Source organism: Narcine bancroftii, chromosome 5 (genome assembly GCF_036971445.1).
Source record: "Narcine bancroftii isolate sNarBan1 chromosome 5, sNarBan1.hap1, whole genome shotgun sequence".
NCBI classification, from domain to species: domain Eukaryota; kingdom Metazoa; phylum Chordata; class Chondrichthyes; order Torpediniformes; family Narcinidae; genus Narcine; species Narcine bancroftii.
Window position 1 is genome coordinate 228,980,485 of NC_091473.1, and position 27,383 is coordinate 229,007,867.

Sequence of the window (27,383 nt, forward strand, 5' to 3'; positions counted from 1 at the left end):
CATGACTGTTTTCCTTCCCACAGAGACTTGCGCCGTGAACAATGGAGGCTGTGACAGCACATGTCAGGACGCTGTCACAGGAGTCCGCTGCAGTTGCCCGGTTGGATTCACGTTGCAACCTGACCGAAAGACGTGCAAAGGTGAGTTCCTCTTCCTTCACCCTCCAATTTACTCCTTTCAGTACTATGTTGAAATATTCATTAACTATTTGGATTAATACAGTACCTACTCATAGTAAACCAACAAGAGATTGATGCTTGAGTCACAAATATCTTTATATAATTTGATTGCAACATTTATGTTTATTTGGTATTCTGCACCAGACATTCTCAATGGAAGTCGTACAGCAACCCCCCCCCCCCCCCCCACCTTTCCGGGATTCACGACACATTTAAGAGATGAGGGGGGAAGGAGGCCATGGACTGAAATCATAACATTTTGTAATCGGGAGGAGAGAAGAATGGAAAAAAAACAATAAATGACTGTTTCACAGGGAAGGGGGACACATAAAATTAGAGCAAGTTCATTAGGAGATCATAGCCAACAAAAAAAAGTTGAAAATGGTTATCCTAGATCAAAATTGATGTTTCAATAAAGTGGAAGCAAAAATTCACTACGCTGATTTACAAAAGAATTTGCACAAATTTATGGCGCTGGAGAAGGCCTGTTTCTTAGATCTGATGGCAATGCCCATGAAATAGCTGGATGTGCAGTTTTAATTGTGGTGTTTCCAACCTGCTGGAATGCGATGAACAATAGAGTTTTTTGACCCCTGTTTAAACTTTTTACTGCACTGAATATTGGTTACATGGAAAAGTCAAAGCATTCCAATGGTGGCAATATTTGGAATGGAGTATGAATAACCTCAGACAAATTTTAAAGATATAGAACCTGGCTGGGTACAGCAGTGGGGAGGGAGCAAGATGAGAATTTATTGTCTTATATAAACAAGTACAATGCAGAAATGCTCCAAAACTCTGACTTGAACCAAACACAGGGAATGGACTGCAAACAAATGAAAACAAACAACTGCAAAGAAGTGAGGCAGAGGAAATTAATGAAAATCAAACTAAATAAAAGAAAGAATAATAATATTGGAAATGTATTGGAAGCATATGAAGTTACAGTGTCACTACATAGTCCTGAAAAGTCTTTGCAAGAGGGATGCTATTTTAGCTCTACGATAATAGAATCCAACTTGATAATGATATGTGATCAATTGAATTGTCTTATTCCCTCTATAATTCCATAATCAAGGATGCAGAGCCCCAGGGTCATGCATAATTTAAGTAAAGATCAATTTACCATTCTTGTCTGATCATTAGGTGAACATGCTTCAAGAGCTTTGAAATAGATATAGAAAGGATTTAATAAAGAAGCATTTATCTTGACTTAAATGCTCAAGATTCAAGATTTCTTTATTGCCATGTAATAAAAACATTTTGTGTAATATTACGCAAAATTACTTTTAGTCTGCCATAAGGCAGACAGATTTGCCATCAACAGAAATTGCTAGGTGCCTCTTACTGTCAGAGAAAGAAGCAAAAATGAGTCCCCCCAGAGTAATTGAGTGTTCGTGGATTCACCTCCAATACTCCTGCAGCCTTTACAGCCACACAGATTCCAGCTCAAACCATTGGCCACCCAAGCTCAAGTTCGAACATCCGACACAATTAGGAACCTTTCTGTGCCCTCCAGACCCTCTTGCATCCTGGTTCCAATACCTGGTATCCTTCATCCAGTCTCCAGCAGTCCACAGTCTGGTGTGAATTTTATGATCCCAGTCTTCAGTAGCCTACCTTGAGCCGCCAACAGCCCACCGCCTGTGTGTTCCTCAGCCGCAGAGCCCCTCACTGTTCCACTGCCTGGCCACTGTCCCGTGGGTTGTCCCCTCTGCTTCTCTTTCTCAACTGGGAGAGGGATGGGTTGGTCTCCCCATTTTCTGGTGCCAGTCCTCAATGCTTCCCCAGAGTCTGCAACCCCTTGTGGCTGCTGTCGATCATAGGTGCTGCCATCTTGGGTCCAGACCCTGCGGCCGCCGGATTTTAAATAAAACCACTGTCAGCTCCTTTAACAGGCTGCTTTTTGAAGTCTGTACAGAACCGATGGTAGTCAGACTCTGCTGGGGAGCTCTGCGTCTCTGGTCCCTGCTTCCGTGGGTCTGCACCAGCGGCAGCGCTGCCATCACAGCCCCTCTGGCAGCACCACCATTTTTTCAGTGAGCAATGCATGCGCTTTATTACAATTTCTGCTCAATGGAACTAGTTTTTACGCCTGTTTAAAGTTATTCCTTATTTGCATCCTGCTCTTCAGCTGTAGAATCTATGCAGCTGTCATATTCCACCTTATCCCCTTGTTTTCTTCCATGATTCCATAACACTGTTGTTCCAGATCAAAGGGATCCTGTTAAAGTCTCAGCACCAGAATCCCCAATCACCTCTCTAACCAACTCCTTTATCTGGTAAAGCTAAAGGTTCCACCATTGTCACATAACATACATTAAATTCTTTAACTTTGTCTACCATAAGGAAGACAGAGAGTCGCCACTTTGTTCTGTGCCCCTCACAGAAATGAACCCCCAGTGAGGAACTAACTCGTGACCCTGAGTTTACAAGACCAGTGCTCTTAACCACCGAGCTATTGGTGCCTCTTACAAATAGGCCAAATTTCCACTGGTGTCATCCTAAACTGTCTTAAATCCTGTTTGTCTATTTTTAGCTTAATTGTCATCTTTATCTCTAACACGACCCATAATCCTCATTCACTAACCACATGAAATGGATTTGGAGAGCTCTTCCATCATGCCTTCATTCACCTTCTCCAACTTCTTCTCCATTGCCATTGGATTTCACAAAGTACAGCTCTGACCCTGAGGAGTTTCTTCTCTATTTACATAGTAGACTGAAGCACAACAGACAATAATGGCTATACATATGCATTTAAAATAATAATTAATCCAGTCAACTGAAAAATTTGACAACCACATTTTCAGACCTATAGTAAGATTTGCCTTATAAGCCTACATTTCCTTGGACCAAGTTCTGTTGAAAGATCTTGATTGATACGAGGCAGTGAGAAGCAGACTAGATAGAGGCTCTGATAGCTCAGTGGTGAGAGTACTGGTCTCCTAAGCCAGGTGTCACGCATTCGTTCCTCACTGGGGCCTCATTTCTGTAAGGGGTGCTTGACAAAGTGGTGACTCTCTGTCTTAGACACAGTTAAAGAATTTCATGTACGTTACATTCTAAATGTAGTATTACATGACAATAATGGAACCTTTACATTTGGATTTTCAGAAGAGGCTACTTAACAAGATAAGAGCCCATGGTATAACAGAGAAGAGCACTGGCTGATTGGCAGGAAGCAGAGTCGGAATACAGAGATCATATTCTGTCTGGTTTGCTGGCAGCGCTTGTAATGTTCCATAGGGGTCGGTGTTGGGGACACTCCTTTTTATGTGCATATTAATGATTAGGATTATGAAATGAATGGCTTTGTTTGCAGATGATACGAAGGTAGGTGGAGGAGCAGGTAGTGTTGAGGAAATAGGGAGGCTGAAGATGGACTGAAACAGATTAGGAGGATGGGCAGAGAAGTGGCAAATGAAATCCAATGTCAGAAAGTGTACAGACATGCACTTGGGTAGAAAAAAATACACAGGCAGACTGTTTTTCAAAAGGTGGGGGGGGGGGGTGGAATTGAAAATACCCAGATACAAAAGGACTTGGATAGCCTGAAGGTAAACTTGCATGTTGAGTTGGTGGTGAAGAAGCAACTGCAATTCTGGCATTCATTTCAAAAGGAATAGAATCCCAGAGCAGGGATGTGATGTTGAGGCATTATAAGACACTGGTGAAAGCTCACTTGGAGTAATATGAGCAGTTTCGGCTCCTAATTTAAGAAAGGATATATGCTGACATTGGAGAGGTTTGTAGGAGGTTCACAAGGATGATTCCAGGAAAGAAAGGTCATCATCTGAGGAGTGTTTGACAGCTCTTGGCCTGTACTCATTAGAATTTAAGAGAAGGGGGGAGGGGGATGTCTCATTGAAACATTTTGAATGCTGAAAGGTGTGGACAGAGTAGGTGTAGAAAGGTTGTTTCCCATGATGGGACAAGAGGGCACAACTTCAGGATTGAAGGACGTCCACTTAGAACAGAGGTGCGGAGGAATTTCGTCAGCCAGAGGGTAGTAAATCAGTGGAATTTTTTGCCATAGGCAGTTGTGGAGACCAGGTCACTGGATGTATTTAAGGCAGAAATTGATATTGATCAGCCAGTGCATCAAGGGTTATGTAAGAAGGCCGGGCAATGGGGCTGAGTGAGAAAATTGATCAGCTCATGATTAAATGTTGGGGCAGACTTGATAAGCTGAATAGTCTATTTCTGCCCCTATGTCTTATGATCTTAAAAGTAAAATCATGGGTCCCTGAATTTTTTCCTGAGCGATTTGTAAATTGGCATGGTGAGGTGATACTCACAGAGAAGCAAGACATGAAAAAGGAATTATGACAAGAGGGATGTGATGAATTGGTTTTAAGCAGATCAGGAAATTGTATCTTTGGGATGTGGGAACAATGTGTAGCATTGGAAGAAACTTATGCCGTCATGGGAGCCAGATCCAAAGCAGCTGCGATGTCTTCCCCAACTGAACGGCTCAGTGGTGTTCCCTGACTAGGCCCTCACACAGAGTGGAACTCTTTTGAGTTTGGGGGCTGGGCAAGGAGGAGGAGGTGGGTGGGTAGCTCCTCCTCTGCTTGTGCTGGTCCAACTCCCAATCCTGCAGTCACCTGCTCTGCTCCTTTTGAAAGCTCTCCCCACCCCCACCCCCCCCACCCCCCCGAGACCACAGTGTGGTGGAACCAGAGGTTGTGACATTTCAATTGTGTGTAACGCCAGATGTGGACATGATGAGCTGGGAGCTCTATCTGCAGCTGAATCAGCCATGTGGGTGCTCGAGAGGGACAGCCTGTGTAGGTCTCCCCAAACCTCCCAGGGCACCCTGAAACCTATCCCTGCCAGGTGCGGGAAAGCTAAGTGGTGTGTTACACCATACACGTGCTGTGGGTGCCATGAGACCTGAAGGTGTTGGCCCTACATCTGCCACAGTAAAGCTGTGGGATCTTGCTGTGTGCAGATTGGCCATTGCATCGATAACCAGAACTGTGACGTGGTAGAGGGGGTTGGGTCATCCCTGTAATGTTTTTTTTATTGTAATGGGCCCTTCTGGCCATGAGCCCACGCTGCCCAAATGCACACTGATTAATCCACTAACCTCATACATCTTTGGAATATAAGAGGAAACCAGAGCACATGGAAGAAACCACACAGGTCCAGGAAGTACGTACAAATTCCTTACAGACAGCACCGTATTCGGACCTAGGTCACCAGTGCTGTAATAGCATTGCACTTACTGTGCCTCCTAACTGAAATGTTGTAATCCACGCACACCATCCTGATTAATCCCCTCTGCCAGCTTCCCATGACATGGCAACCAGTACTGCACACAGCATTCGAGCCTGACCAAAGTTTTATAAAAGTGTAACATTGGCATCCTTGCTCTTGTATTCTATGCTGCAGTTGATGAAGCCAAACATCCCTGAAGCACGTTTCATCAAAAGTTTTAATATAATTAAATAATATTTAGTTCTTGGTCTAAACTCCTGTAACTTGTAAAAGTCGCACAGAACCACACCAGTGACAAAAGCTGTGTTTATGAACTCAATAAAGTGGATTTTGTTTTTAAAATAGGATAATTCCCAAGATATGATCTAGCAGTATTCAAGCAGGGTACTCTTTGACTATGAGATATTCTTATTTTATTTGTGCAAAAGTACAACAGAGAATTTCACACTGTGTTGTAGAAGTCTGTGTTTGTGTTGGTGATGACCTTGGGATGCTAGGGCCACAGTTCTCATCTGAATTGGCATCCTATTGCTGTCAGTGCCCTCTGGTGGATCAGTGGAAAGTAAAAGTCCTCAAGAAACATCAGTGGGAGATCCAGAATGGTTGATACTTTGACCTGAAACCCTGGATTGAGACTGATTAAATGAAAAAGAGGACGTGGTGGGAGAGATGGGAAAGGGGCCCCATATGGCGGACAGGCAGAGGATTGGCAGATACCGGACAAAGGGAGAGAGGGGCAAGAAAAACCAAGGAGTCACGTGGAGTTTAATTTTACTGATTTGGTCGATGATGCTTGCACTAAATTTTTTAATTAAAAAAAACTTTAGACATACAGCACAGTCCACAAGTCTGTGCCGTCCAATTTGCACTCAATTAACCTACACCCCCCCCCCCAATAGGTTTCGAATGGTGGGAGGAAACTGGAGCCCCCAGGGAAAACCTCGTGGACACGGGAAAAATGCGCCAACTCCTTACAGACAGGGTGGGATTCAAACCCTGGTCCCGATCGCTGGCGCTGTAAAGACATTGCGCTAACTGCTACACCAACTGTGTACTCCATTTTTACTCCTACTTTGATCTTATTGAGAATATCAGTCAAACAGTATTCCAGACCATATATCTTACTGCTGTTATCAGAGTTTATGGTGAGAGAAGGTAGGCTTAAAAAGGATAATGTTTTCACATACAGAGGGTGGTGGTTTTATGGATTGAGCTGCCAGAGGATGTTGTAGAGGTGAGTACAAATACAACGTTGAAAAGAGATTTAGTCAGGAAAGGGTTCGTGGGAAATAAGCCCAGCACAGACAGATACAATGAACTCTGGTGTGCAACTTGGCTGGCCTTGATAATAATAATAATTCCAGGGCATGGAAACAATTAAATTGATGACCTCATTTTCAAACATACCCTTTATCAGCCTATATTCCCTTCAGCCAAACCTAGTCCTTACCCCTCTCTCATCACAGAGTATCAACCATTGCATGGGGTGAATCATACCAAGGTGGAAGGATATTCTCTTGTGGTCAAGGAAGAGATTGGAGTGGAGAGTGAAAGGTCAATTTAGGTCGCTCTGAGATTAAGTCCTAGAGCACAGGACAGGCCCTTCAGCCCACAATGTTGTGCTGACCTATAGAAACCTACTCAACAATCTAAACCTATAAGCCCATAAGCCTCTATTTTTCTTGCATTCCTGTGCCTGTCTAAAAATCTATTAAATGCCCCTATTGTACCAGCCTTTACGATCACCACTGGCAATGCTTTCCATGCACCCACTACTCTCTGTATAAAAGACTTTTTACCCCTAACATCTCGCTTAAACTTTCCTCCATCACCTTAAACAGATGTCCTGGAATTTGCTACATGGTTAACAGCAAGATTCGTAACAGTGCGGAAAAAAGAGAGAACTTTGTCATCCAAATCCATAGATCTCTGGGGGAAAAAAAGGTGCTGGCTGTCCACCCTTATATTGTACACCTCTATTAAGTCACCTCTCATCCTTCTTCACTCCAGGAAACATCCTGGTAAATCTCCTCTGCACCCTCTGCAAAGCTTCCACATTTTACTTGTAATGAGGTTACCAAAATTTAACATAATATTCCAAGTGTGGTCCAACCAGAGTTTTAAAGAGCTACATCATTACCTCACTGCTCTTGAACTCAGTTCCCAACTAATGAACACCAGCATACCATTAGCCTTCTTAACTACCCTATCAACCTGCATGGCAACCTTGAGAGATCTTTGGATTTGGACCCCAAGGTCCCTTTGTTCTTCCACACTGTTAAGTATCCTACCATTGGTAGTCCACCTTCAAGTTCAACCTATGAAAATGCATCACCACACTTAAATGGATTGAAATCCATCTGCCATTTCTCCACCCAACTCTGCACCCTGTCTATGTCCTGCTGTAACCTATGACAACCTTCTGCACTATCCACAACACCTCCCACCTTTGTGTCTTCTGCAAACTTACTGACCCATCCTTCCACTTCTTCATCCAGGCCATTTATAAAAATCACAAAGAACAGGGCGCCCAGAACAGATCCCTCCATTAGTCACTGACCTCCAGGCAAAAGAATAAGTTCTGTTGAAAGATGTTGACCAATGTGCCTGCACAATAAAATTACAGGTAATAATGGGTTACAAGATGAAAAGCATAGCTGACTCTCACTAAGAAGCAAGAATTTGAAGGAGAAAATGTGAGGATTTGGTTTTGTGCATGGACTGGTTATAATTTGGAAATCACTGAATGCAAGGATGGTGAATCAACTACCAAAACAAAATTAAACAGATAATTTATTTTTCATCTCAGGTCCCTTGTAAAATTTTTTCACCGTTCCTTAGACCTGTGCCCACTAGTTTTAGACTCTCTGAGGAAAAAAGATTATTCACCTTATCTGTTCCTTTGAAGAGAAATGTTTACCAGTACTCTGGGATAAAAAGAATAATTCATCTCTTGAGATCTTTTATACGATAAAGAGTTTAACAGAACTGTAACACTGGCAAGCTACGAGAAACTAGTTCACTCTGGAGTATGCGAGTTCTTGAGTGAGTATTGAGCCAAAACAGTTACTAAAAGATGCTTCCACTGAACCAAGCTGGCACATGCCTCCTTATAAAAATAAAAGAAGTGCCAATATCAACCATTGCATATTGCAATTAGTTCAGCAACCCGCAGATAACCCAGAATTGACAGGCCGGCATAGTTTCTATTAGACGCCTGCATTTCTTTCGATATCCTTAAAGATGCGAATAAATTATTTGAAACCATATAAAAATGCACGAATCATTAACAATTACAAAAACAATTTGAATGTGAATTATTTTGTCACATAGTTCTTTAAAAAACTGGAAAGTACAAGTGTTAGCAATTGTAAAATGAATCGTCAATGAAACTCAGTTAAGAGTTTGTGTGTGGGCTTCTTATGAAAGCCATTTTAAATACACAATATCTGTCCTTTTTAAATTTAGACACACAGCATGGCCCTTTTGGCCCATGAGCCCATGTTATCCAATTGGCCTACAATTCCTCGAAAGTTTTGAAGGGTGGGAGGAAACTGGAGTAAACAACCAGAGGAAATCCACACAGGCCATGGGTAGAACATCCATACTCCTTTCAGACAGCACCTGATTTGAACCTGGGTCGCTGGTGCTGTAATAGTTTTATGCTACTTGTTATCTCAACCACCATATCGTGAGATACAGATTGCCAATAAAACCAACGTTTTGTCTGTTTCTGAATTAGTTACCCAGCTCTTTAAAAAGAGTATGAAAAAATTCAACTCATTACTAATTATAGAAATGAATATACCAGCATAAATCATATTGGAGAACTTTCCGAGGAAATCAAAGGTACGTCTGATTTAACTGAGAAGCCAGGAATACTTGGATAGCTTTCACTTCGTGTCACTACCAAAAAGCCAAAACACCTTCCAGACTCACGCTGGCAGGAGGTCCGTCTTATGGCACTCCATTCCATCTGGTCGCTATTAGGTACTGCAACCCATGCTACTCTTCACGAGCTCCTATTCAATTTCGAAAACCGGATCATTGCCTGAAGAGGGCGCACAAAATCAGTTAACCAGTGCAGACTCAAAAGGTCAACATGGCCTGTTTCCACTCCGTAAATGGTTATATGGTTATATGTAACATGGGCCATGTAACAGACGATTGTTGGACCATATAACAGGGGCTGTTGGACCATGTAACGGGGCTGTAAACTGAGTAATGGGGAGTGTTGGACCGTGTAATGGGGAGTATTGGGCTGTTTGTTATTGTCATCTAACGGAAATGTTGGGAATTGCCCTGAAGCAGAGTTGCCCAGTTACAGTGACTATTCTTACCTACTGATCTGAAAAATGCCACGCAGAGCCAGACAACCTCCTCAGCAATGTGCAGTCATTGTGGTGACAAATGGCTCGAGTTAATGAACAGCATTGAAACCAGATTTCAAGTTTGGAAATCACTGTTTTCCAATCTCTCCATGTCAGGTTTCACATTTTTTCCATGACCGTATCAAGATTTTCATTGGACCAAGGAAGTATCCTCGTCTCAGTTACTTTCCCAATAAAGTAAATGGTCAAATTACACCCTTCACCCCTGAGAAATCTCTTCATGATGGAGAGTTATTGCTGCATCTAACCTGCTGATATAACTTCCGTGTAGGCTGTGAAGAGGAAGACAGCTTGGAGCTCCCTTTTGATCAATGGATCAGTAACAGGTTCATTTTAACCCGTATATTACTTCATGACATTTGCATAGCAGAAGTGGACTGTTAGAGGTTGTAAGGTCATTACATTCAAGGCGATACCGTACCAATACAGAAGCAGCAGGGGACTAATCTGCCTCCTCAACCTCCACCCTTAATCCTGCCACTTACTGTGCTGTCGCTAACTGCTAAATGTTTCCAGGTTTTCCCCATAAACACTCTCCTCAAAATTCATTCCAAGTATGGCTCACTCTTGTGTCCCAGAAATAGTCTGTTTGATGAACAGATTTATGTCTTTAAGCAGGAGCTACACAGACCTCTCCCGCTGTGCTCCATTTCACCCTATCCTGTTATTTCTTTTCTCTCACATAATTTCTTCATTTCCTTATAAATGGATCCAGTGGTATTTATCAGATCTGCCTTATCACATTCTTTTAACCCATCTCTGAGTGGTGAAGTTTTGCTATTATTTTATTATGGATTATCTCATAAGAAGATGTTTTGGCTTAAAAATCCAGGCACACATTGCTGGTCATGTTAAAATTCACTTATTTCCAGAGTGAAATGTGATTGAGTCACTTTCCAGGTCACATGACACCACTCCAAAAATTCAAACAGTCACATCTGCTAGAGATTTTGTCCTTGCATTTCTGAAACAATTTACACATCATTGGAATGAGGAATGATTATTGTCCAAGGAAAAAGATTTCTAAATGGTATAATCCATGTCTAAGACATTTTCCTGAGCCAACCTTTTTTTTTCCTGTGTGCCCATTAATCCCATTGAATTTCTTCTTGATATGTTTTGACATCCATCTAGCAAGCTTCTTCCCCCTTCTTTCTTAGAGAGTTATACTTGATATTTTTACTCCTTGTTTTACTTCTTTAAATATTTCCTTGATGGTCTGAATTTTTTGGTCATGAAGACACTAGAGGCTACAGTTTCTGGAATCTGGAACAAAGAACAAACTGCTATAGAAACTCGACAGGTTGGGCATCATCCACGGAGGGATATGGTCCACATTTCTGATTATATGTGTTCATTATTTTTTTTAAGTAGTTTTAATACTGCACTCCTATAAAGTCAAATGTTAAAGTTGGACACTAAAACTAAAGCTAATGGTGTTAAAGTAAGTGGACCTGAAAGCATTTGACAAACAAACACAAATGCTGCTGCCAAATACTTTATTTTTGCTTTGCATAGCATGAGAACGCCATTATAGAAAGAGGCACTGCCACCTGCAGTTAATCTCATCACAAGAGAGTCTGTCTCATGGCTCAGGGGTTGCATATTTACAGAACATTTGAAAAGACTTCTCCATAAAAGTGCATTTGTTAGAATTCTCTTGGGATTTGTTAATCAGGGTCATATCCCTTACCCGATGGTTAATAGTCTTTTACTGTCTAAGCCAAATATGGAGTTGTTGTTTATTTTCAACTTTGCTGAATTATCAAAACATACCATGGAATGTTCTCTGCGATATTATTTTAGTTACTACTTTAAAACTTGCCTTCTCAATGAAAACGATGGGAAGTTACTTACTCAGCTTGGTAAAAAGGCTGATAATTTTTAAAAAAAACCCCGCAGATACTGGAAGTCTGAAATAAAAGCAGAAGTAGCTGGAAATGCTCTGCAGGTCAGGCAGCATCTATGGAGAGAGAAGCAGAATAAACATTTCAGGTCAGTGATGGGTTGGGAAGTCGTAAATCCAATTTTGTCCAGCATGCAAATGTGGGCAGCCTTCTAACCGAAGTAAATGGAAACATTGTGAAACATGAAAGTCTGCAGAAGCTGTGATTGTAGTAAAAACGCACCAAAATACTGAAGGAACTCAGCCGGTCTTTCAGTGTCCATAAGAGACATTTAGGTACTTTTGCACAGCCACTGAACAGCAGAACATTTCAGGAAAATTTCTGCTCCAGTGGCAGTGTAAAAATGTCGGGACGGAATTTTTTTAATGCAAATTCCATCCTGTAATTCTTCCGCTCGTACCTCTACACTTACCCCTACCCATCTTAGGGAGCAGGCTGCCGTGTAAACTGACCGCTGCCACTCCATAAGAAACAGGCTTATGAATATGACATCCCCCCACTGACAAACTCAGCAACACAGGAAGGCTGATTGGGTCAAAAGTTCCCCTTTGTAAACGACCACATCAGGACCTCCAGAGGTAAGTATGCTCATTTTCTTCAGAATAATTCTAAAGTTTCTATGTAAAAATGCAAAAGATATATTCCCTATATTTCAGGCCTGAACCCTACTTCAAGGAATAACCAAAAAACAGGAAATTTCAGAATAGAGATAGTGCTGGCTGGGGGTAGAGTCCAGATCAACATAAGGTGTTAATTGGATCTGATGAGGGGAGAGGTGAGAATTGATAATGATTGTGGAAAAGAGACAGGGAAAGGAGGGAAAAAGGAGAGAGACAAAACTGGGGAAGAAGTCCTGAGGGGGAGGGGGTTAACAAAAAGGCAGAGAATTCAATATTAATGCCATCTGGTTCGAGAGTACCCAGTCGGAAGATGAGGTGGACAGACATCTCAACAAGGAAATGGGACAGGGAATTGAAATGGGTGGCCACTAGGAGATCTACGTTATTGTTGAGGTGCTCAACAAAATGACATCCCAGTCTGTGCCCAGTCTCCTCGATGTAGAGGAGATCACAATGGGAGCACCGGATGCAGTAGATGGCTCCTGCAGATTCACAAGTGAAAGGATGCTTCACTTGGAAGGACTTTTTGGGGCCCCGAATGGTTTGTGTGGGCACATGGAGCATCTCCTGTGGTCACAGGGGTAGATACCAAGCGTCGATTGGTGGGGAGGGAGGAGTGCAAGAGGGAGTCACGAAGGGAATTGTCCCTACGGAATGCAGAGAGGGGAAGATGTGTCTGGAGGTGGGATCCTGTTGTAAGTACCAGAAATTCCAGAGGATGTGGAGGCTGGTGAGGTGGTAGGTGAGGACAAAGGGAATCATGTGTTTGTTGCATCTGGGAGTAGAGGGAGCCAGAGCAAATGAGCAGGAAATGGAAGAGATGCGTTTGAGGGCTGAGTTGATGGCGATAGTGTGAAAGCCACCTTGTTTGAAGAAGGAGGACAAGTCTGATGATCTGACATGGAAGACCTCGGCCTGGGAGCAGATGCAATGGAGACAGAAGAATTGAGAGAATGGAATTGAATCCTTAGAGGGACAGGGTGGGAAGAGATGTAGTCAAGGGAGGTATGGGAGTTAGTGGGTCTATAGAAGATGTCTGTCAAGTTGGTCTCCTGAGATGGAGATAGAGAGATCAAAGAAAGGGAGAGTGTTGCTAGAGATGGACCAAGTGAATTTGAGGTCAGGGAGGAACAGCAAAGTGGATGAAATCAACGAGCTCATCATGGATGTATGAGGCAGGAAAGTAGTCATCGATGTAGTGGAGTAAGTTGTGGGACCTTGCCTGTGTAGGCTTGTAGCCTGGATTGCTCCACATAGCCAACAAAAAGACGGACATAGCTGGGGCCCATGTAGGTGCCCATGATCACCCCTTTGACCTGGAGAAAGTGGGATAAGTCAAAGGAGAAATTATTGAGGGTGAGGACGACTGGAGGAGGGTGGTGTTGGAGGGGAACTGATTGGGTCTATTGACCAGAAAGAAACAAATGGCTTTGAAGCCTTCAGTGTGGGGGATGGAGGAGCATGGAGATTGAATGTCCATGGTAAACATGAGACGATCGAGTTCAGGGAACTGAGGTTGATGAAGTGATGGAGGGTGAGTGAAGTGTCCTGGATGTAGCTGGGGCAGGACTGGACCAGGGGGACAAAACAGAGTTGAGGTAAGCAGACATCGATTCGGTGGGGAAGGAGCATGCAGACACCATGGGTCTACCAGGATAATTGGGTTTGTGGATCTTGGGTAGGAGATTACAGAATTGATTTGAAAATTGGTTGGTTAATCTCTCTCTCTCTCTCCCCTCTCCATATCGCTTCTCGTGCTCTCTCTCTCTCTTTCTATATTCTTTCTCTCTTTCCACATCCTTTTCTCACTCTGTGCCTCTCTTTTTATGTAGATATTGATGAATGCCGTCTACACAATGGTGGCTGTGACCATGTCTGTAGGAACACTATTGGAAGCTTTGAATGTAGCTGCAAAAAGGGCTACAAACTGCTGACTAATGAAAGGACTTGTCAAGGTACGTCACACTGTGCCATTTATTTTCATGTATATGGCATACTACCACTGCAACCTCACCTTTATTTTCAATATTTGGTTGAGGTGGGATAAATTGGACAGTAACAGGTGGGAGATCTGAAGTTAAGGCTTTCACTGCATTGGATACAAATAACTGCAGCTTTTTCAGCGACCTCAGTGTTTGTTGGTTCTGTTATGGTGATCTTGCCTTCTGATGTCCTTATCTGATGTTCTTTTTAAATCAAGAAGATTAGATTTTTGGCGTAACTGTAAGATAAAAATGCTTTGAGTTGCAACATGAACAGTGTATGAATCATCTGTAAATGTCTTGAATTTCTTTGGAAGTGTTGAGTTTGCTTAAGGGGTGGGGGGTAGTAATGCAATGTGAGAATGTACTTCTTGGGAGAATTCTGGGAGAATGGACTGTGCCATTTACTAAGATTGGAACTTTTTTTTTCCATTTGACTGCAATATCCATTTCAGGTATTTTCTAAAGAATAAAATCTCTGCTTCAAGCATTATAATGAATCATTCTCTCTTCCCTTGGTCTCTGTCGGTCGTGATCGATCATGGGTTCTGCGCCTCTGGTTTGTTTAGGAGCGTCAACTGTGGCTGTGGAGGCCGATCCTGGAACGGCAGATTCTGCCACAATTGTTGCAAATGTAGAGCATCGTTGAATTGGTGTTCGCTGTGCTCTTCTCTTGGCTCTCCCGCTCCTCAAATTGACTCAAGATCACTCTTTTGCCTTGCTCTAGGTATTGATGAAGAGTACAGCACTGTTTGTCACGGCCATCTGCTGTATCCTCCCAGCAGTCTGTGTTGATTTTTAAAGTTTTCATGTCGTTCTGCCAGAGGTTCTACCAGCGTTCCTCTTGCTAGTTCTCCATAGAGGATTAATCATTATTAATATGAATATTAGTGCTACCATTAAATATAAAATTTCTCAGGGGATGAGAATTCCATCCCTCATATCCTGAGCATTTGGTCTTGTGAAAATGAAGTCACTTGGACCTGAGAAATGTCAAAGATGGGTAAATGATGTTGGAGTGGGGGGCTAGGGGGTGGGGGCAGAGGTTGGGGTGGTGGCAAATAACTACTGCCACAGGTCTCTTGGGCCCTCTGATGGCAGAAGCTTGGAATTGCAGATGTACAAGACATTTTGTGGTCAGATGTGATAGGTAGGAGGACCAGCTGATGTGATCAGCAGTAAAATGACTGCAGTTGCTACAAACTTTTGGGGCGACTGCAACCTTGCCTTCGGCAGTTTTCCTAGGCACCAGCGATTTGTATTGGGGAATAGTCTGATCCCTCATGGTGTAGGCCTGCTTTTTTGTCCTATAATAAAATAATAGGGAATGAAATAAAAACACAATACTGGAGATACTCAGGAAGTCAAACTGTGTGCTTTATATAGCAAAGATAAAGACACATAACCAATGTTTCAGGCTTTTCGAAAACATCTGATATGTTTCCTCCATTGTATGTAGTTATTGTTGACTACTTTGGAACTGACCCGCCATAAAGTACACGGTTTAACCTGCTGAGTGTCTCCAGTCTTGTATTTTTACTACAGTCACGGTGTTTGCAAATTTTTGTGTTTTACGCACGGGGAATGAAAGTGTGAGGGAAAATCCAGACCAAAAAAAGGCAGGGTAAATGTTAACAGCCACCTAATCACTACCTCTCAACCCAATAGATTAGATCAATCAATGACAAAATGAGTCAAATATTAAAAAACTATTTTAAGTGAAAACCTCCAAACTTTTAAAAACACTCAACCATTGTAATAAAAGAAACCCATCAGAACCTTTCTTAGCACCTCACAGCCACCCCTCTCCATTGAAATGAGTGGAGAAGCATCACTGGGGCAGATCTACCTAGGCTGGGGTCTTTTTTTTTAAAGATTAGTCATGTGGAATCTTCACATCTGTGCCCCATCAAACTCCAAGAGAGGGGAAGTAAGTGGAAGGAGGGAGAAGGAAGGCAGGAAAGAAAGTGGATGGGGAGGTCGATTTGAATGGGCAAGCACTCTCTCCACTGTTATTCTAATGTTGGGGAACCTCCACAATTTCCACGAAAAATCCAGCAATGGAGCGGCTAAACAGCAACTGATCACATCCTTGGGGTTCTACATTCATGCGGATATTTGAAAAAAATCCTGAAATTGTTGACAGTTATATCATGAGATGCTTCTATTTCATGCTATTTCCATGCAAAATTTGCAGAAATTGAGATCCTCACCAACGATATGTTTATTATTAGGGGTGGCGTGTTTAGCCTAGCGGTTAGTGCAATGCTGTTACAGTGCCAATGACTGGGGTTTGAATCCAGCACTGTCTGTAAGGAGTTTGTACGTTCTCCTTGTGTCTGCGTGGGTTTCCTCCGGGTGCTCCAGTTTCAACCCACCGTTCAAAATATACCAGGGGTTCGAGGTCAATTGGGTGTGTAATTCGGTGGCATGGGCTCGTGGGCCGAAAAGCCCTATTACAGTGGTGTATGTCTAAATTTAAATTTGCAGAATAGGCTCTCCATGCCAAACAAAGAGGGATTGTAAGGTAGTTCCATTTGTGTTCCAGAGTTTAAAAAAAAGGAAGTCTGCAGACCCTGCAGAACTGAAACATATTCTATTTGCTTTAAATTGCATTATTTCTTCCTAGTAATCTAGTATTCCTTCTGCCTTTTTAAAAAAAAATCCTCACCACATTATCTGGAAACTTCTTGATTACATGATGGGGCTGGAGAAGGTGGGGAGGATTGTTGCCAAGATGCAGCCTGGAATATTTCAGTTCTGAAGAGAGCCTGGGTAGGCTGAATTTGTTTTCTTTGGAGCCAAGGAGACTGGAGGTCCGATGGGGCAGCAGCTGATACAAAACTATGCGGAGCACAGGTCAGGTGGATAGTGATAAAATGGAGATGTCTCCACCAGAATGCTTAGGTTTAAGGTGGGGAATAAGAGGGTTTGAGAGGAGCTGAGAAGGAATATTTTCACCCAAAGTGGTAGTGGTAGCATACATTGCCTGAGAAAGGGGTGGAATCGCACAAGATTTAAAATGCATTAGGATGAGTGTTAGAATTGCCATGAGTGCTTGAATTGCCAAGAATATAACCATATAACCATATAACCATTTACGGAGTGGAAACAGGCCATGTGGGCCTTTCGAGTCCGCACCGGTTCACTAGAACAACTCCACTAGCTCAATCCTCCCGCTCTCCGCCAATAACCCTCCAACCCCCTCTCCTCCACATACACATCCAACTTTCTCTTAAATGACAGAATGGACCCTGCCGCAACTATCTCATTCGGAAGATCATTCCATTCTGCCACCACTCGCTGAGTGAAAAAGCCACCTCTAATATTTCTCCTAAAGTGTTGCCCCCTTACCCTTAACTCATGGCCTCTTGTTTCAGCCTCCCCTGCGCACAGGGGAAGGAGTCTATTTATGTCTAGTCTATTCCTTTCATAATTTTAAATACCTCTATCAAGTCCCCTCTCAGTTGTCTACGTTCCAATAAATAAAGTCCCTGTCTCCTTCATTTCTCCCTGTAATCCAGATGCTGTAAGCCAGGCAAGATCCTTGTAAACTTTCTCTGCACCCTCTCCACTTTACCTATATCCTTTCTATAATTAGCGAGGGATGATCCTGTAAATGGGAAATATGATGCAGGTAGGGGATCCAAATGAGAAACTATAACAGCAAAACATAATTGAAGCAAAGGAAAATTTGATGCTATGCAATGCATGAAAAATCAGGGATGTTGACAAAAGCTCATGACGGAAAGGAGTGAAGATGGGTACTCGGTGCTCAGCATGGGCAGTTTAGTTTATTTTATTTTATTTTATTCATATAGCACATTTAAAACAATACAAATTGACCCAAGTGCTGCACGGATCATAAATTACATCTTCACTTAAGCAGCTATTTAAAGTGCAGTATAAAACAATTACCCGAGGCTCAGAATTGTACATACAACATGGTAACAATCAACAATCACCTCCAAACACTTGTGAGGAAAAATATAACTTCAACCTGGATTTAAAAGGGGCTGATTTGATGGATGGAGGAATGTTGTTCCACAGTTTGGGGGCGGGCTGCAATAGCGAAGGCACAATCTCCCCGGAGTTTGTGGTTTGAATGCGGAACAACCAAGCACCCTAAATTGGCTGATCTGAGGGGTCTTAAAGTGGGGTAGGGGGTTAGGAGATTGGTGATGTCGAGGGCTAGTCCATTAAACAAACTGGAGGACTTTATAATCTATTCTGAGCTGTACTGGCAGCCAAGAGACCACTTCTGCTCAGTGTGGCTCTATAGCAATAATGGGAACAAGTCAAGAAGCAGCATCTCCTCCGGATCTTTTTTGTTCCTGAGAGACCTTTGAGAACCTTAACACAGGATTAAATCTCTCCAGGATAAGGATGGAGGGGGAAAAGGTGATAGAGATGAACAATTAGAATCAGAATTTATTGTCACGAACATGCCATGAAATTCATTGTTTTGCGGCAGCGTCACAGTGCAAACGTTTATATAAACCACCTGACGAAATAAATAAAAATAGTGCAAGAAAAAGAAAATGACATAGTAAGGCAGTGCCTGTGGTTCATTGAGGAATCTGATGGCAGAGGGGAAGAAGCTGTCCTTGTGCCACTGAGTGCTCATCTTCAGGCTCCTGTACCTTTTTCCAGTTGGTAGCCTGGGTGGTGGGGGTCCTCAATGACAGAGGCTGCTTTCTTAAGACACTATCTCTTTTATATGCCCTTGGAGTGAAAACAAATGCCCATGATGTCGCAGGCTGAGTTAACAACCCTGTGGAGTTTTTTCTTCTCCTGACTATTGGCACTGTCATTATCGGATAGTCATGTAACCAGCAGAATGCTTTCCATGGTACGCCTATAGAGATTTTCGAGACACTTCAGTAAAGAATGCTGGAGATACCAGAGTGTCCCTCTGGATACTGAGGGATTTAGAAAAACGATAGACTGGAGATACAAAGGATTAAAACGGGTTTATGGACAGAGACATGTTGCAAAACATAATGATTTGTGACACATAGGAGAGACGAGGGACTCCAGACTCTGGAATCTGAAAAAAAAATGTCTGCTGGAGATACTCGGTAGATCAAGCAGCATCGCTGGGGAGAAAAGAATCGTCAGCATTTCGGGTTGCGAGTCTTCATCAGGACTGGTCATGGATATTGATGAAGGGGCTTGACCCAAAACATTGACAATTCCTTCACCCTTCACAGATGTTGAGTTCCTCCAGTAGGTCGTTTATTGGCTGCACGTGATTTGGCATGGGTGGAGGTACCAACTCTTGCAGCCCATGCTCATCACTGGAGGTTTGCTGGTGACCAATCTTTGGTCTCAGAAGCAAAATTGGTTTGGTTCCAAAGAGAGAGATACTTGGCCTGTGAAAAGTAGTATACAGTTGCAGTCAATCTTATCACAGTGCAGTCCTTTCTGGCTGCTCATCAGACAAGCCACGGCTGAAATCTCTACAGGCTTGCAGTCACGTATGCACAGAAGCCTTTTGGGGAGAAGCCAATGTGGGTGAGGGGTGGCCAGATGTTATCAGCCAGTCACACTCTTGATATGTCAAATGATTTAGAACCATGTTTTCGTTAATCACAGAAATAAGATCAGCAACATGTCAGATAAGTGTAAGGGGTGACTACAGACTGGGTTTAGTGCTGGCTCTTCCAACATTTTGCATTCTCCCCCTCCCCTCCCAAGGAATTGCAAAAAGGACTGCAACAGTGAAATACAAACATCTCAAACTTAAAATGTGTGCAGTTCTTGAGAAAGATGTACTGGCTTTGGAGGAGGTTCACCAGGTTAGCCTGTGAGGAGAGATTGAGTTGACTGTCACTGAAATCACCAGAATTCAGAAGAATGAGAGGTGATCTTCTAGAAAAGAACAGATATAACAGAGGCAGGAAATTTGTTTCCATTAGCAGGTGAGACTAGAAACTAGGGGACACAGACTCAAGATTCAATGAGTAGATTTAGGATGGAGATGAGAAGGAAATGAATCTGTTAAATTCTCCACCCAAGGAAGCAGTAGCGGCTACCTCATTAGATATATTGAAGACGTTGTTAAATAAATTTTTACATAGAAGGAAAATGAAGAGTTATAGAGAAAAGACAGGTAGGTGGAGCTGAGTCCACAGCCAGAATAGCCATGATCTTATTGAATGCCGGAGCAGGCTTGATGAGCCAGATGCTTGACTTCTGCTCCTATTTCTCATGTTCTTGTGTAAAAAAAAAGTAAGTTTTTAAAGCAGGGATGACCAACCTTTCAATTTTTAACTTAGTCATACAGCACAGTTACAGGCCCATGAGTCCTTGCCGCCAAATTAACCTACACCCCTGGCATGTACTTGTGGGCCGAAATGGCCTGTTACTGTACTGTTAGTCTAAGTTAAAAATTAAAAGGTTGGCCACCTCTGAGGGAAATTAATTCACTAGTGAGTCTTCTGCCTTCTTGTTTTTAATCAATCTATCTCTCTCTAACTTGACTGTCCCTTTTAACTCTATTCTGTGTCTTTACCTATCTTACCCTGTATCCCAAACTCTACCCCTACTGTTTTCTCTCTCTCTGTTCAATTGACGCTTCTATGACTTCTGATTATTTGCCTATTCTGACTCCCTTTCTATCCCCTTGACTATCCCTTCTATCTTTTATCTCTTTGACAGTTTTCCTCCACTGCTTCTGATTTCTCTCAATTCCACATTCGCAACCCTCCAATCCACATCGACAGAAAGTTCAGACCAAGGGAGATGCATTTGTAACACAAAGGAGGTAACAAGAGAGTGTCCAATCATCTACCCTTGATGTCCAATGACATTACTGAATTTGAGATTCAAGATGATTTTATTGTCATGTAATAAAAGAGAAAATGTGATTTTGCATGAAATTCCCTGTAATGCAGACAAAAGTTTGCTATCAACAAAAAATTGTCCAGCGCCTCTTACAGCAGGGAAAGAAAAGTAAAAAAAGAGTCTTCCCAAGGTCACTGAATGTCCACGGCTTTGCCTCCAGCGCTCCCGCAACCATCAGTCCAAACCATCAGCAACCTGAGCTCCAGGTGCACACCTCTGACACAATCAGGAAGCCTCCAGCATCCTCTCGCATCTCGATTCTGATACCGGGTACCCCTTCACCCTGCCTCAAGCCAGTCTCCAGCAGTCCACATCTTGGTGTGAATCCTTTATCTGCAGTCGCCCGCATCCTACATGGGTATTTTTCCTCGAGTCACCAACCCCCAACATTGTACCGTCTTCTGTTTTACCACCATAAGATACCACCTCACGTATCCCTGCAACAACTCAAACAGCAGGAGAAGTCTCCCCTGACCTACCATATCTCCTTTGATTCTGTTCACATTTCATTTTTTTTCTTTCTTCCTGTCTTTATCTCTCCTGTCAGTTCATCTTAGTGTATCACAGGATGTGACTTTCACATTTAGTACACAATGTCCTGACTGTTACCTGCTCCAGGGTTATTCTCCCAAATGTCAGTGAGAAGGGTTTATGTTCCAAGGCTGTAATTTTTTTTGATGTTTAATGATAGTGAAGGCAAACTTTTTCAAATTTAGTGAATAATGTTATCCAGATGCTTCACAGACCTGATGTATCTCAGCTGACCCTAAAATTCCTCTAAAAGCTTTTCTGACTTGTATCCTTTAACAGTCTCTTATCTGAATTCAAACTTTTTTTTTAATTTATTTTTCACACTATGAACCATACTGACCAAAATACACATAGACATTTCCCTCTTGAATATACAGTGTCATTTCTCCCCTTTTTCCCCCCTCCCTTCCCTCCCTACCTCACCCCCCCCCCCCCACTCACTCAGCCTTCAACCTATATGATATATTAAACCCATTAAACAACGTTGTGACACAATGAAAGTAAACAAGAAATTTGTGTCTTCTACTTTTACATACTGGGTCAGTTCATTTCGTCTTCTTCTCCTTCTGTCATTTTAGGCGGTGGAGGTCCACGGTAGGACTTCTCTATTGTGTTCCATGTACGGTTCCCAAATTTGTTCGAATACTATATAACCATATAGTATTACGGCCCTACTAGTCCATGCCGTAACAAATCCCCACCCTCCTAGTCCCACTGACCAACACCCGATCCATACCCCTCCAGTCCTCTCCTATCTATGTAACTATCCAGTCTTTCCTTAAATGTAACCAATGATCCCGCCTCGACCACATCTGTCAGAAGCTCATTCCACATCCCTACCACCCTTTGCGTAAAGAAATTTCCCCTCATGTTCCCCTTATAATTTTCCCCCTTCAATCTTAAACCATGCTCTCTAGTTTGAATCTCCCCCGCTCTTAATTGAAAAAGCCTATCCACGTTTACTCTGTCTGTCCCTTTTAAAATATTAAACACCTCTATCAAGTCCCCTCTCAATCTTCTACACTCCAGAGAAAAAAGCCCCAGTCTGCACAACCTTTCCCAGTAACTCAAGCCTTCAAATCCTGTCAACATTCTCGTGAACCTTCTCTGCACTCTCTCTATTTTGTTTATATCTTTCCTATAATTTGGTGACCAAAACTGTACACAGTACTCCAAATTTGGCCTCACCAATGCCTTGTACAATTTCATCATAACCTCCCTACTCTTGAATTCAATACTCTGATTTATGAAGGCCAACATTCCAAATGCCTTCTTCACCACACCATCTACCTGAGTATCAGCCTTGAGGGTACTATTTACCACAACTCCTAAATCCCTTTGTTGCTCTGTACATCTCAATAGCCTACCATTTAATGCATATGACCTATTTAGATTTGCCTTTCCAAAATGTAACACCTCACACTTTAAATTCCATCAGCCATTTCTCAGCCCACACCTCCAGTATTCCTAAATCACCTTTTAATCTACGGTAATCTTCCTCACTGTCCACAACACCACCAATCTTTGTATCATCCGCAAACTTGCTTATCCAATTCTCCACCCCTACTTCCAGATTGTTAATATATATAACAAACAATAGTGGACCGAGGACCGATCCCTGAGGAACTCCACTAGTCACCGGCCTCCAATTGGACAAACAATTTTCTACCACTATTCTTTGACACCTCCCATCCAACCATTGCTGAATCCATTTCACTACCTCCTCATTTATACCTAATGCCTCCACCTTTTTTCCTAACCTCCTGTGGGGAACTTTGTCAAAAGCTTTACTAAAGTCTAAATAGACAACATCCACAGCTTTCCCTTCATCAACCTTTTTTGTAACCCCCTCGAAAAACTCAATCAGGTTTGTCAAGCATGATCTACCCCTGACAAAACCATGCTGATTACTCCCTAGCAATCCCTGTACCTCCAAATATTTGTAAATACAAATATGTGTGAGAATCATAAGGTAGTGATCATGGGAGATTTCCATGAACTTGCCCACCACAGATGTCAGACTCACGGGCCTATAATTCCCAGGTTTACATTTAGACCCTTTCTTAAACAGCGGAACCATATGCACCACCCTCCAATCCTTTGGCACTACCCCCTTGGCCAGTGACATCCTAAATATCTCTGTTAATGGCCCCACTATCTGTCCACTAGCCTCCCTGAGTGTCCTTGGGAATATTTTGTCCGGCCCCGGAGATTTATCCACCTTTATCTTTTTCAACATAGCCATCACTACCTCCTCGGTTATCCTTATATGCTTCATTACCTCCCCACTATTTTTCTTTACCTCAACTGGTTCAATATTTTTTTCCCTAGTGAATACCGAGGCAAAGAAATCATTCAAAATTTCCCCCATTTCCTCTGACTTCTCACTCAGCCTACCCTCACTATCTACAAGGGGTCCAATTTTATCCTTCACTAATCTTTTACTTTTAATGTACTTATAGAAACCCTTTGGATTTATTTTTACTCTGTCTGCCAAAGCCTCTTCGTGCCTTTTTTTGGCCTTTCTAATTTCTTTCTTAAGATTCCTTCTACACTCCTTGTAGTCCTCCTTCAAATTGTCAGCTCCCTGCTCTTTATACCTCTTGTACACCTCCCTTTTTCTCCTAACCAAATTTCCAATATTCCTCGAAAACCAAGCCTCTCTATGACTTCCAGCCTTTCCTTTGATCCTCACTGGGACATAACTACTCTGTACCCTCAAAATTTCTGTTTTGAATATCCTCCATTTTTCATTTACACCCTTACCTGAAAATATCCTGTCCCACTAAATACTCCCCAAATCCCTTCTTTTTCCTTCGAAATTTGCTCTTCTCCAATCCAGAACCTCAACTTTAGGCCCCTCCTTGCTCTTCCCTAAAACTTCCTTAAAACTAACAGAATTATGATCACTAGACCCAACTGGATCTCCAACATTAATGTCTGATACCTGACCTAGCTCGTTCCCTAACAGGAGATCCAGTATTACACTGTCCCGAGTTGGTTCTTCTACTAATTGATTCAGAAAACAATCTTGAACACATTTAACGAACTCTAGCCCATCCAGCCCTCTAACTGTATGGGTATCCCAATCAATGTGAGGGAAGTTAAAATCTCCCATGATCACTACCTTATGATTCTCACACATATACGTTATCTCTCTACACATTTGTTCCTCTAGTTTTCTTGACCCATTTGATGGTCTGTAATACACCCCTATTAGCACACTCATGCCTCCTTCACCCCTCAATTCCACCCAAACAGCCTCACAGGATGATCCCTCCAGACCATCTTGCCACCTCACGGCAGTAATGTCCTCCTTAACAAGTAGAGCAACTCCTCCCCCTTTTTTACCCCCTGATCTATCACATCTAAAACAAATGTATCCTGGAACATTAAGTTGCCAGTCCTGCCCCTCTTGTAGCCAGGTCTCACTAATTGCCACAATATCATGACCCCAAGTATCTGTCCATGCTCTAAGCTCATCTACCTTGTTCACTATGCTTCTTGCATTAAAATATATGCATTTCAGAGACTGACCCTCACATACATTCTCTTTTCTACCTTCTACCCTAACCTCCATCCTACCTTTGTTATCGTTTTTATTCTTATCTAGGTGGCCATGCTCCCTTGACACTGCTCTCACACTCTGTTCCCCACCCCCCTGCCAAACTAGTTTAAACCTTCCCCCACAGCTCTAGCAAATCTGCTACTGTGATGTTATTTCTTAAATTATATGTTATTTTTTCCAATGGAATACATTTATTCATTTCTATGTACCATTGCTGTATTCTCAGGTTATCTTCTAATTTCCAGGTTGACATTATACATTTTTTTGCTACAGCTAAGGCTATCATAATAAATCTTTTTTGTGCTGCATCCAAATCGAGTCCAAGTTCTTTACTTCTTATATTATTTAGAAGAAGATCTCTGGATTTTTTGGTATGTTGCTTTTTGTGATTTTATTTAATACCTGGTTTAGATCTTCCCAAAATTTTTCCACTTTCTCACATGCCCAAATTGCATGTACTGTTGTTCCCGTTTCCTTCTTACAGTGAAAACATCTGTCTGATACTGTTGGGTCCCATTTATTTAACTTTTGGGGTGTGATGTATAGCCTGTGTAACCAATTATATTGTATCATGCGTAACCTCGTGTTTATTGTATTTCTCATAGTTCCGGAGCATAGCTTTTCTCATGTTTCATTCTTTATCTTTATGTTTAGATCTTGTTCCCATTTTTGTTTAGGTTTACAGCTTGTTTCCTCATTCTCCTTTTCTTGCAGTTTGATGTACATGTTTGTTATAAATCTTTTAATTATCATTGTGTCTGTAATCACATATTCAAAACCATTGGCGAAGGTGACAGTAAATGGATATATATCAAACCAATTTAAATTAAGCAGATCAACTAGGCAGGGATGTCCACTATCTCCCTCACTGTTCGCGTTAGCTATAGAACCACTGGCAGAATTGATAAGAACAGAAAATAAAATAAGAAGGATAAAAATAAAAGAGAAGGAAAATAAAATCCATCCATTTGCAGATGACATCATAGTATACTTAACAGAACGAGAAATATCAATAAAAGAATTACATAAGAAATTGAAGGAATATGGAGAAGTACCGGGATACAAGATCAACGCAAATAAAAGTGAAGCAATGCCAATGAATAATGCGGATTTCACAAAGTTTAAGAAAGAATCACCATTTAGATGGCAAACACCTAGGTATACAACTAGATAATAATCTCGGCCATCTATACAAACAAAATTATCAGCCGTTAATGAAGAAATTACAAGACGACTTAGAGCATTGGAAAGACTTACCACTAACACTGAAAGGAAGGGTAAACTGTATTAAAATGAATATCTTCCCAAGGATACAATACCTATTTCAATCATTACCAATTCACCTAATAGAGAAATTCTTCAAGGAGCTAAAGAAAATAATAAGGAAATTCTTATGGAAAGTTGGAGGAAACCGAGGATAGCGCTAGATAAATTAACAGAATGGTACAAACAAGGGGGCTTACAGCTACCAAACTTTAAGAATTATTATAGAGCAGCACAATTAAGATACCTATCAGATTTTTATCAAACAAGGGAAAAACCAGATTGGACCAGATTAGAGCTAGATAAAATAGGGGAGAAGGTCTCTGAACATATACTATATAAGTGGGATGAAAAGTTGGTGCAACATAGGAATTCACCAGTACTGCACCATCTGCTCAACATTTGGAAGAAGATTCACGTAGAAAGGAATAAAATAAATTATCAACTACCAAAATTAATATTGACTCAAAATCAACTAATCCCTTTCACAATAGATAACCTTTCCTTTAAAGTATGGGAAAGAAAAAGGATCAAAAGAATAGAAAATTGTTTTTCGGGAAATGAATTATTATCTTTTGAACAAATGAAGGACAAATATGGTATAACTCACAGTACACTGTTTGCATACCACCGACTGAAAACCTACTTGAAGGACAAATTGGGAAGCAGTCTGAGGTTACCTGAATTCAAACTCTTGAGGTCAAAGCTTACATCTAGGAAGTGAAACAAGAAAATTGGCAGACACTGTGATTGTAGTAAATACACACAAATTCTGGAGAAGTACCCTGTCGAAGGAAGGGCTCAGGCCTGAAATATTAGTTATACAGTATAAATTTACCTCCTATAGATGGTATGGGACCTGCTGCA

The 27,383-nt window shown here is 41.9% G+C and overlaps 1 protein-coding gene and 1 long non-coding RNA gene across 6 annotated transcripts in view; one reads left to right on the top strand and one right to left on the bottom strand.

Annotated features, from left to right (window-relative positions):
• The window catches only part of LOC138765004 (signal peptide, CUB and EGF-like domain-containing protein 3), a 263,706-nt gene that overhangs the window by 176,563 nt on the left and 59,760 nt on the right, over positions 1 to 27,383 (top strand). For all 3 annotated transcript variants that reach the window (XM_069941598.1, XM_069941597.1, XM_069941599.1), the window contains 2 exons: positions 24 to 140; positions 14,156 to 14,278. In XM_069941598.1, the coding sequence (XP_069797699.1) occupies positions 24 to 140; positions 14,156 to 14,278 (240 nt within the window). The remainder of the gene's footprint in view (positions 1 to 23; positions 141 to 14,155; positions 14,279 to 27,383) is intronic.
• LOC138765005 (uncharacterized) overlaps positions 1 to 27,383 on the bottom strand; it is a 133,182-nt gene that overhangs the window by 37,390 nt on the left and 68,409 nt on the right. The window contains exons 3-5 of one of the 3 annotated variants that reach the window (XR_011358412.1): positions 14,338 to 14,544; positions 11,654 to 11,759; positions 10,589 to 11,062 (exon numbers count right to left, since the gene is read on the bottom strand). The exons of 1 other annotated variant lie outside the window; for it this stretch is intronic. This is a non-coding gene — a long non-coding RNA (uncharacterized lncRNA). Of the gene's footprint in view, positions 1 to 10,588; positions 11,063 to 11,278; positions 11,760 to 14,337; positions 14,545 to 27,383 lie in introns of those variants that run through there. One more of the 3 variants, XR_011358413.1, reaches the window with a different exon arrangement.